At 43.5% G+C, this 12,286-nt stretch overlaps 1 protein-coding gene across 1 annotated transcript; it reads left to right on the top strand.

Moving 5' to 3' along the window:
* Positions 1 to 369: 369 nt before the first annotated feature.
* Positions 370 to 10,532, top strand: LOC106568197 (scavenger receptor class F member 2-like). Its single transcript, XM_014138324.2, has 11 exons — positions 370 to 696; positions 1,118 to 1,167; positions 1,310 to 1,411; positions 1,978 to 2,497; positions 2,923 to 3,141; positions 3,611 to 3,739; positions 3,836 to 3,939; positions 4,125 to 4,239; positions 4,381 to 4,484; positions 4,770 to 4,916; positions 7,670 to 10,532. The coding sequence occupies exons 1-11, from the start codon at positions 590 to 592 to the stop codon at positions 8,752 to 8,754; spliced, it is 2,682 nt and encodes an 893-aa protein (XP_013993799.2). The 5' UTR covers positions 370 to 589; the 3' UTR covers positions 8,755 to 10,532.
* The last annotated feature ends 1,754 nt before the right edge of the window (positions 10,533 to 12,286 follow it).

Here is a 12,286-nt window from a genome sequence, read left to right as displayed (position 1 = left end):
GCCTGAAAGAAAGTACAGCAATCAATGGGTTTATTTATCCTACAATTCAATACTGCCTGGGAGCCAGATTTGTGCAACCATTCTGTCATAAAGGTTTTTGTTTGAGATAACATTTCACCCAAGTCAATACATATGCCGACAAGGCGGAAAGAAATGCGGAACTAGTTGTCATGAATCCGACCATAGACATAGTGTATGTGTACTGTGAGAATGTGCTACTTCCTATTTTCAACAACAGAGAGAGCCATTGACTAAGTACTGAATCTACTCTGTAACTTCCCAGGTTTTCATATGGTAGTCTGTTTTACTGGAGGGTGGGGAGTTGGTGATGTAGTTGCATTGGGGAGGTCCCAGAGAGGTTTACAACTTTTTCCCATTACTTCTTCATACCGAATTTGCAAATTGTCATTGAAGCACAGACTTTGGGCTAACAGCCTACCGGTAGGCTACTTCATTTACTAGAGCATACCGCCACCCTCTGGATGGGTAACTTTTTGGACAACATAGAAAAAACGTTTCAGTGCTTTTTGGAAGAAAGTCAGACATATTTCCACGGGAAAGCCATTGGAGGGATGGTGTTCGTCACGACATGGAAACAACGAGAAATGTCTTTGTAATTGTGCTTCTAAATTTCATATTTTGGGGAATTTACAGCCAAGAACTAAATCCCAGAGGTAGAAATGTATGCGAAGCTGGGTAAGTGATTATTATGTTAAATAAGTTTTAGGCTTGACATTGATGGACAAAACTATTACAGCGGCCTGATTCAAGTCAGTGACGGTAGATAAACATGCTTCACATTTTTTTTAGATATAGTTTGAGATTTTCTGAATACTCAAGCCCTTTCTACACACAGATACTGTAACCTTCCTCAGATCACTGCTTATTTGGTCAAATGCCTCATTTTTTCTTTGTGCCAGTAATTCCCTGCACTTTGAATGCTGTGTCCGATTTGCATCTCAACGTGATTAGGATCATGTTTAATATTTAGATTTATTAGACTATCTGTCATGATTGCAATGTGATCATAATATTAGTTTGGATAGAAATAGTTAAATGACGTTAGGTTATATGAATCAAATACAGATAACTTGTTTCTCCCTCCCATATCCGACAGGCTCCAATGCTGTAGTGGCTTCGCACAGCAAGGAGATGAGTGCTTAATACGTGAGTAGTTGAACGCCTCTTTTATAGGAATTAACAAACCTGAATCAGATCATTGGGAGTAGACTTCACAACCATTTCCTCTTTCATTTCTAAAAGCATAACCATTTAATGTGAACTAACTCGCCCAATGGTTTTCTTTCAGCAATTTGTGAGAGTAACTTCACCTGCAAAGAGAATGAAGTTTGTGTGCGACCCAACGAATGCCGCTGTCGTTCTGGTTATTTTGGAGCCACTTGTGACACGAGTAAGTATCCTGTTACTACCTCACAGCTATCATTAAAGCGGTAATCAGTAGTTGAAACAATAACAAAAAGCTTAGGGATGGGGCTGGAGAAATGTGAACACTCCAATTCATAGACAGAGCTATGGATACATGGACTGACAATCCAAAAAGTAACATTTTAACCTGGTTTTGAGGCTATATAATGTTTGTTTACATTTACTCTGTTTACAAACATTGAAGTAAAACAAGCTTATATTTTGGGTTCTGATGGGGTACAACAGCTGAACTAAGCTCCTGAGGCATTAATAAGTTATATTCTTCAAGAATCAATGGGTACATGTCATTAATTTGTAAGTCCAAAAATGGATGTAGCAACTGCAGATTGCCCCTTTTAAATGTAATTTTGACATTTATTTAAAGCATCAATTCCTGTGAAAGGTAGTGTTAATGTGTTAACACTAGTCATTTTCACATACAGCCAGTCCAGGTAGCCTACTACTCAGAACTACATAGCCTACGTCCAGAGAGAACTTAGTACACAAATGATCTCATTATTGACACATATTTGCCTTTCATCCTCCCTGTAGAATGTCCGTCCCAGTTCTGGGGACCTGACTGTAGGGGTAAGTGTGACTGCCATCCCAACGGGAGTTGCGAGGATGTCACTGGGGCCTGCACCTGTAACCCTAATCGCTGGGGGCCAAACTGTGAGAGAGCCTGCGATTGCCAGAAGGGCCAATGCAACCAGGAGACAGGCGCTTGTACGTGCTACGCAGGCTTCTGGGGCTCCCAGTGCTCCAACAACTGTCACTGCAGCATCAACTCTGTGTGTGATGTGGGAACGGGCCAGTGCCACTGCAACCCCGGCTGGTATGAGAGGAACTGTGCTGCTCAGTGTGCCTGCAACGGTTCTCCGTGTGACCAGCTCACCGGGCGCTGCAAGTGTCGACAGCGTTTGTGGGGTACTCATTGCGAGCGCATGTGCCAGTGTATCCATGGACGCTGTAACCAGGCGGATGGATCGTGCACCTGCAGGCCAGGATTTAGAGGGAAGTTTTGCAGGGAGCCGTGTCCAGCTGGGTTCTACGGACAGAATTGCAGAAACAGGTTTGTGACACAGCTGTGTTGGACAAAGATAACTTAGTTGGAACCACAGAGGTTAATTAGCTGGATACGACAAACATGTCTTTTCTCTTTTCTCGTTCAGTCTGCTGTACTGTGCCTATTGTGGTAGACATGTGGTGAAGCTGTCAAATTGAATGTGATTGACAAACTGTTTTGAGCTGTGACCCACCTACAGTTTTTTGGCCACCTAAAGCTGTTGGCAACCAAAACCAATACCTATAGCCGCAATCCAGTTTCTAGCAACAAAGGAACTAGCCTTGGCTGAAAGCCTGTGGCAGATGCTATAAGGGAACCAACCATTTGGAAACACTAGTTTAGCATGAGTATGACTGTTATGAATTAAGTTGGTCCATGCTATTCATGTTGTTTATAATGTTACTGAGGACTTGGTCTTACTGTTCTTCCAGGTGTGGTCACTGTAAAGGCCAACAGCCCTGCAAGGTGGCAGAGGGACGTTGCGTTGCATGTGAACGTGGTTGGAATGGCACCAGGTGTGACCAGATGTGTGCTCCTGGGTTCTTTGGTGAAAACTGCGAGGACGTGTGCTCACCCTGCAAAGATGGACACTTCTGCAACCGCATCGACGGCTATTGTCCCCACTGCAACCCTGGTTGGATGGGTGATCGGTAGGAATATGATTATGAGCTTCCTGTCACATTCAACATCTTTAATAAATAGATCACTAGTCACTTTAATAATGCCACATTAATAATGTTTACATTCGTTGCATTACTCATCTCATATGTATATACTGTATTTTTATACCATCTATTGCACTTTGCCTACAAGTGTGCCACTCTGTCATTGCTCATCCATATATTTATATGTATGTATTGTTATTCAATCCATTTACTTAGATTTGTGTGTATTAGGTAGTTGTTGTGTAATTGTTAGATTAGTTGTTAGATATTACTGCACTGTCGGAACTAGAAGCACAAGCATTTCGCTACACTCGCAATAACATCTACTAACCATGTGTATGTGACCAATAACATTTGATTTGATTTGAATAATCAAATGTAGATGATTGTAGAGAAATTATGAGAAGGGAATTATATCACCTCTGAGTTTTTTCAACCATTTTTGTCTTTACAGATGTGAGCTCAAGTGCCTGAATGGAACCTATGGAGAGAACTGTGTCAGTAACTGCAACAGCTGCTTCAATGGGATGTGTCACTTCGCTACAGGAGAGTGTCTCTGTGACCCTGGCTTCTCTGGTGCCTAGTGAGTGCAAAACATTTCAACATGCAAAAATAATGCAAAGAGCATATTGCCCAACAAAGTTTTCAGCCATGTCGTTTGCCTTTCTTCCCTATGCAGCTGTAATGTGAGCTGTTCAGAGGGTCAGTATGGGGTTAACTGTGCCCAGATCTGTTCCTGCCATGACAACAACTGCAACACAGTGACTGGAGCATGTAACCTACGTAAGAACCTTTCCTAAAACATACGTATCTTATGTGATGAGTAATATACATCTATGCTTTTTCCAGAAAGCTTATTGGTAACGTATGTATCCGCCATAAAAACACTTAGGGACAATATTTATTTTTGAAAATATGTTTATTCTGTGGCAATGGTGACAGATTAGTGACCTCTGCTCTTTGAACAGAGCCTAACCAGAGGATGGGTGTGATGGCAGCAGGGGTGCTGGTCACCTGTCTCCTCCTCCTGCTCCTCTCCTTGTTGTGTTGCTGCTGTATCTGTAGACAGAACAAACAGAACGAGTAAGTCAAGTGGATGGAAAATGAAAACACAGATTCATTGTTGTTTGTATTGGGAACAGTACATCATGAGATATTGTCAGATTGGTTGGATTTAAACTCAGACTTTACTGCTTGTTTTGTTTGTCTGGTGTTTGCTTTTAGCCCTGAGAAAAAATCCAAAAGAAGACTCTGTGGAGGGTTTACACGAATCAGCTCTAAGCTTCCTTGCATCCCACTGAGACGGCAGAAGCTACCCAAAGTTGATGGTACGTACTACTTGCACAAACTCATTTGCATTTCTGTCATACTTGTTGTTCAATGTTTAACATCCATGTTAATGTGTGTTTTCACCGGGTTCTCACGACTGATGATAAACCAGCCAAATTCCAATATATTAAAAGTAGCATCCTTTATCCTTGGTATTTTGCTTTGCTTTCTCTCTGAATGGCTGTGACAGTGAACTCAGTGTCTTATCATTGTCAACAGATAAGTTCAAATCTTTAGTGAATGTAGGTTCTAAAGGTTAGAAGCTCTGTTTCTGTTCTCCACAGTGTCCCACCATGACCCTGAGAATACTTTCAACTGTAGTTTCATCGAGCCCCCCTCCGCTGTAGAGCAACCCACCACCTGCGGGTCGTCCCGAGCCTCCTCTTCCGTAGAGACCACAGGGGATGGACATGTCTATGCTGTCCCTGACGGTCAGTGTCACAAACTAAATCTTCCCTGTCACTCTTGGATGATACTGCATGCTGCATTAAAACCCCCTCTGTTGTTGTCCATTAGTTTACTCCAATTAGGGGAGTGGTGGTAGGGTTAGGAGAAAATAATAATATATACAGTACCAGTCAAAAGTTTGGACACACCTACTCATTTAAGGGTTTTTCTTTATTTTTACTATTTTCTACTAGCAAATGAGTTTGTGCAAGTAGTACTACTACTTTTACTACAAAATAGAATCATGTAGGAATCATGTAGTAACCAAAAAAGGGTGGGCAACTAGCATCGGTGGCGGCTCTGGTGCGGGACGTAGCACCCGCTCAGACCGTGGATCCGGCCATGGACTGGGCACCGGCGCAGAGGAAGGCTCAGGCCATGGAGCGGGACTGGACGCCGTGCCTGGACTGAGCACCGGCGCAGAGGAAGGCTCCGGCCATGGAGCGGGACTGGACGCCGTGCCTGGACTGAGCACCGGCGCAGAGGAAGGCTCCGGCCATGGAGCGGGACTGGACGCCGTGCCTGGACTGAGCACCGGCGCAGAGGAAGGCTCCGGCCATGGAGCGGGACTGGACACCGGCACAGTGGAAGGCTCTGGCCATGGCACTGGCACAGGAAGCTCCGAGCCGTGGACCTTCACTGGAGGCTCCGGGCAGTGGACCGTCACTGGAGGCTCCGGACTGTGGACCGTCACTGGAAGCTCTGGACTGTGAACCGTCACTGGAGGTTCCGGGCTGTAGACCGTCACTGGAGACTCCGGACTGTACACACGCACTGGTGGACGAGTGCAGGGAGCCGGCACAGGACTTACCGGGCTGGGAAGGCGCACTGGAAGTCTGGTGCGTGGAGCCGGCACAGGTTGCACTGGACTGATGACACGCTCTCAGGGCGAGAGCGGGGAGCCGGCACAGGACGTACCGGGCTGGGGAGGCACACTGTAGACGTGGTGTGTGGAGCCGGCACAGTTTGCACCGGACTGATGACACGCTCCTCAAAACGCCTGCGCTGCAGCATACTCCTAGCCAACATCTCTCTCCGATATCCCTCCTCAAACTACTTCGACTCCCAGACGGTCTCTGGCTCTCTCCTCGGCTCGGCCGACCGCCCCTTGTGCCCCCCCCCAAAAAAAACTTGGGGTTGCCCTTGGGCTATTTGTGGCCGCGGACCCCGGCGTCGTTGCTGTCCTCCTTTACTCCTCGGCGACTCCCGCCAAGGAAGGGTCTCGCATCCACCCAGTATCTCTTCCCATGTCCAACTCTCCTTCACCTCCTGGGCACGTTGCTTGGTCCTGTAATGGTGGGATATTCTGTCACGATCGTCATATAAATAATTGGACCAAGGCGCAGCGTGAGTAGAGTTCCACATTTTAATAATAGTGAAACCTCTGAAGACAACAAAGATATAACGATGTGAAATACGTGGCGCACACATACAAAACAATATCCCACATCGCAGGTGGGAAAAGGAACACACTAAGTGTAATCCCCAATTAGAGGCAACGATTATCAGCTGCCTCCAATTGGGAACCATACACATACACCAACATAGAAATATACTATCTAGAAACCCCCCTAGTCACGCTCTGACCTATTAGACCATAGAGAACCCGAGGGCTTTCTATGGTCAGGGCGTGACATTCATGGTTGAATTGCTGCGAAGAAACCACTGCTAAAGGACACCAATAAGAAGAAGAGACTTGCTTGGGACAAGAAACATGAGCAAAATACATTTTGGTTCCATCCGCCGTGTCTTTGTGAGACACAGAGTAGGTGAACGTATGATCTCTGCATGTGGGGTTCCCACCGTGAAGCATGGAGGAGGAGGTGTAGGGGTGCTTTGCTGGTGACACTGTTTGACATTTATTTAGAATTCAAGGCACCAGCATGGCGGTGGGACACCATCCCATCTGGTTTGCACTTAGTGGGACTATCATTTGTTTTTCAACAGGACAGTGACTCAAAACACACCTCCAGGCTGTGTAAGTGCTATTTGACCAAGAAGGAGAGTGACGGTGCTGGATCAGATGACCTGGCCTCCACAATCACCCGACCTCAACCCAATGGTTTGGGATGAGTTGGTCCGCAGAGTGAAGGAAAAGCAGCCAACAAGTGCTCAGCATATGTGGGAACTCCTTCAAGACTTTGGAAAAGCATTCCTCATGAAGCTGGTTGAGAGAATGCCAAGCGTGTACAAAGCTGTCATCAAGGCAAGGTGTGGCTACTTTGAAGAATCTCAAATATAAAATATATTTTGATTTGTTTAACACTTTTTTGGGGGTTCATACATGATTCCATATGTGTTATTTCATAGTTGAGATGTCTTCACTATTATTCTACAATATTAGAAAATAGTTCAAATAAAGAAAAACTCTTCAATGAGTAGGTGTGTCCAAACATTTGACTGGTACTGTGTGTATATATGTGTATATATGTATGTATGTGTGTGTATATGTATTTCAAAATATATATATAAGGGGGATTGGAAATGATACAGACAATTACATTGATGGAAGCCACAATCTATCAGCACTATTAAAGCTGATCTACCCCAAATACACTTACTAATCTGCTACCATGTCATCCAATTAAAACATCAACAGGAAATACAGCACTTACCAGAGCATTACTATTTATTTCCTCAACATCTCAGGTTTGAAAGGGGAGTCTGATTCTGCTTATCGTTTATTTATTTGAAAATAACATGATTGTCGTTTTAACTCTCTCTCTTCCCTCTCTAGAACCTGGAGAACAGAACAAAAATAAAGGGAACAGAATCAACACAACAGAGACTAGAGTACTGGCTGATTATGATGATATCTCTGAGGTAGACACATTGCCGGAGAACATGGACATGACTATGCAGGTCTCAGTTAACACCAGTGAGCTGCCACTCCACAGGTCCTCAGAGAATGAGGGCTCCTGCAGTGGCACAGAGTCAGCCAGCAGCATCCGCCTCCGGGCCCATGCTCCGCAGCCACCCCAGCAGTCCAGCAAGGAGAACAGTGTAGGGTCAAACACCGTCAAAGATAATGGAAAGCCTATAGCTGCTGAGAGGGTTAAACCTCGACCACCAGACCCCTCCACAAAGCCAAAGCTATCCTGGGTCCATGCATCTCCTGGGCCGAAACAGAATAATATAAGTCAGGAAAAGACTGTGGCTGAGGAGAAAATGAGTTCCAGGAAGAAAGCCAGCAAGCAGCAAGCTCCCGATGCCGCAGAGTCTGCATGTACAGATGGGGCTGGCTTCCAAGGGGAGAAGAAGCCAACTAAAAACAGATCAGGTATGTTGCAGATAGAGCACATCAACGGGGCAGTGCAGAGTGTCCTCAGGAAAATGGGCAACTTCCATGCTGACCGGAAGCCTGAAATCCCCAGAGAGTCCGCAGAGAACAGCCCCAGTTTATCCCTAAACAGGGAAGTTAACCAACTGAACATACACTCGGAGGCAGCCTCTCTCTTAGCTGCTCAGCTGAAGGAGAAGACTCAGAGCCTGAACAGGAGTGAGACCGGCTGCTGTGAGGAGAGCCTGTCTCACCTCCAGGCCCATAGAAAGAAGCCCACCTCGCCCCAAAAGACCACGGGCACCCAGCCTGGAGCAAAGGCTCTGCTTCCCACATCCGCTAGTTCACAGAAGCCTCTGCCAGATACGCCATCTAAAGAAGCCAAAATCCCAGAGAAACAGGACTCTACCCACTCTGAAAGCAGTTCAGAGAAGGGAGACTCCACAGTAAAGAAGGCCCCAATGACAAAGCCTCCTCGAAAAAAAAACAAGGAAGGAAATATAGACGCAAAAACAAAGACTATTACTCCAAGGTTGCAGTGACGCCACCTCAGGCTGCAAGTAAGTGTGGTCAGTGTTGATGATTTTAAATTCTGAGAAAACAACACACATGTTGAGATGTCTGAAATATATTTTGGGACACATTTGTTTCATTTTGTTTAGCACCAAATCGAATGTCGATGGAATATTTTCCCTTCTGTGGGTGTTTTTCATCTTGAGAAATGTTATGATATAGTGCAGTATTCTTTATATTTTAACTTTTTATTTTCCTTCACCATAGCTATTCTCAAATCAATGTATTGTATAACAGTGAGTGCTACGAGGTCTGAATACTTATTTACCTTGATCAATCGTCATTATTGTACCCAACATTTTCTAATTTGTTCATATTGAATAAGCCAAACACCCCAAAAACCTGGATTTTGTATCTCCTAAATGTTTTAAGTTGGAAAGCCGATCCCACTGCCCAGAACTGTGAAGCCACATCAGGGCCTCAGACAAACAAGAGGTGTGTTGTGTTGATGGTAGAACAGTTTGGGGTCTGTGTTGAGGACCCTGGGGCTGTCTGACACATGTGCTGCAGTTGTGTGTGCAGTTTCTGGGGGGAATGGTAGACTTTGATGCAGCTGTAAAGGCTACAGAAGATCATATGGTGTTTAATTGATTACAGACTGTTGGTGCCGGTCATCCTGAATCCATGCTGTGACCTGCTTAGACAGGAACATCTCTCATTTGCTCTCAGGACTCTCAGACAAAGCAAAGACCCATTTAAGAGCAACAAGGTCCTGAAAATAAGTTATTTAACATAAGTCACACAGTAAGATTGGCAGATGACCAGCTGCCTTATTGTGAAAGGTAGATCATATTGAACACATTGATGCTTTCAAGACATGAAGACATGGCTGCATGCATAGGCGCTATTGCATCATTATTTAATTCTAGAAGTTTTACTGTGGAAAAGGTATGGGGCCTAGTGGTGGGATGAGGACTAGAATTATGTTTTGACTGCCTGTTTAAACATCTCCCTGGAGCTTGGTCTATAACGTAATGCCAAGCATTGAGAAGCAACTGCCAACTCAACCATGTCCCAGAATACTATTGGGAGACAGTGGCTACCATAGAGACACCATATGAAAGCATTAACATCTGGTAGCCATTACATCGCTGGAGTTAAGCAAAGCAGAAAACCTAGAGTGAAAAAACACCTAAATGTCAGAATGGCCTAATTGGAAAACTAGACCACAGTAACAAACATAAGTTGTTACCTAAATATGGTTGAAATTGTTGTCTTAATGTATTTTGAATGCCAAGACGGTATAGGATCATTCATTGATAATTGTATTTTTCTGAAATTTAGCATAAATGAATATTCTTTGGATATGGGCCATGGCTCCAAAAGGACTGTATATCACACCGCAAGCAATTGGCAGGACTTTTCTATGGGCATGATTACCTGTTTATAAGTGTCTAGTCTATACTCACTGTGATATGAATGGGACATTGTGGACCTTCTGTGTAAGCTACAACATGTTCTTTTCATTTACTGTTTGCTGAAACAGGAATGGAAAATGCAGACATCATGAAATTTCATGATTGGAAACAAACACAGCCATACAACGACCCAGAATGAACAGACAGGATCAGAGTTTTATGATGTAACTAGGGTTTCAAAAATTTGGTAACTTTCCCCAAATTCCCAGGTTTTCAAAAAATCCTGATTGTAGGATCCTGGAAATCATGCTTATTCCCTCTTGATTCCATTCTTTTTAAACAGTTCCTCTGGCTGCTACTAATCTTGATAAAAAGTAATTCCATCAAAACAATTTTGAGGTAAATTTATGAAAAAACTTTATCATTTAGAAACAGCTGTAGATATAATCCAATTAAATTATATCTATTTTTAACACACACACACACACACACACACACACACACACACATACATACAGTACCAGTCAAAAGTTTGTACACACCTACTCATTCAAGGGTTTTTCTAATCTTTACTATTTTCTACATTGTAGAATAATAGTGAAGACATCAAAACTATGAAATAACACACAACAATAACACACCAAAAAGGTGTTAAACAAATCAAAATACACTACCGTTCAAAAGTTTGTGGTCACTTAGAAATGTCCTTCTTTTTAAAATAAAAGCAAAAAGAATTGTCCATTAAAATAACATCAAATTGATCAGAAATACAGTGTAGACATTGTTAATGTTCTAAATGACTATTGGAGCTGGAAAAGGCTGATTTTTTAATGGAATATCTACATAGGCATGCAGAGGCTAATTATCAGCAACCATCGCTCCTGTGTTCCAATGGCACGTTGTGTTAGCTAATCCAAGTTTATTATTTTAAAAGGCTAATTGATCATTAGAAAACCCTTTTGCAATTATGTTAGCACAGCTGAAAACTGTGTGCTTATTAAAGAAGCAATAAAACTGGCCTTCTTTATAGTAGTTGAGTATCTGGAGCATCAGCATTTGTGGGTTCAATTACAGGCTCAAAATGGCCAGAAACAAAGAACTTTCTTCTGAAACTCGTCAATCTATTCTTGTTCTGAGAAATGAAGGCTATTCCATGCGAGAAATTGCCAAGAAACTGAAGATCTCATACAACGCTGTGTACTACTCCCTTCACAGAACAGCGCAAACTGTCTCTAACCAGAATAGAAAGAGGAGTGGGAGGCCCCGGTACAGAACTGAGCAAGAAAGAGGACAAGTACATTAGAGTGTCTAGATTGAGAAACAGACGCCTCACAAGTCCTCAACTGGCAGCTTCATTAAATAGTACCCGCAAAACACCAGTCTTAACGTCAACAGTGAAGAGGCGACTCCGGGGTGCTGGCCTTCTAGGCAGAGTTGCAAAGAAAAAGCCATATCTCAAACCAGCTAATAAAAAGAAAAGATTAAGATGGGCAAAAGAACACAGACACTGGACAGAGGAAGATTGGAAAAAAAAGTGTTATGGACAGACAAATCTAAGTTTGAGGTGTTCGGATCACAAAGAAGAACATTCGAAAAGACACAGAAAAAATTAAAAGATGCTAGAAGAGTGCTTGACGCCATCTGTCAACCATGGTGGAGGCAATGTGATGGTCTGGGGGTGATTTGGTAGTGGTAAAGTGGGAGATTTGTACAGGGTAAAAGGGATCTTGAAGAAGGAAGCCAATCACTCCATTTTGCAATGCCTTGCCATACCCTGTGGACGGCGCTTAATTGTAGCCAATTTCCTCCTACAACAGGACAATGACCCAAAGCACAGCTCCAAACTATGCAATAACTATTTAGGGAAGAAGCAGTCAGCTGGTATTCTGTCTATAATGGAATGCCCAGCACAGTCACCGAAATGCCCATCAAGCCAATCCAATTTGTGGGAGCTGCTTCAGAAAGCATGGGGTGAAATCTCTTCAGATTACCTCAATAAATTGACAACTAGAATGCCAAAGGTCTGCAAGGCTGTAATTGCTGCAAATGGAGGATTCTTTGACGAAAGCAAAGTTTGAAGGACACAATCATTATTATTTAAATTATCTATAACCTTGTCAACATCTTGACTATATTTCCTATT

Source organism: Salmo salar, chromosome ssa13 (genome assembly GCF_905237065.1).
Source record: "Salmo salar chromosome ssa13, Ssal_v3.1, whole genome shotgun sequence".
Lineage (NCBI taxonomy): Eukaryota > Metazoa > Chordata > Actinopteri > Salmoniformes > Salmonidae > Salmo > Salmo salar.
This window is presented reverse-complemented; position numbering and strand designations above follow the sequence as displayed.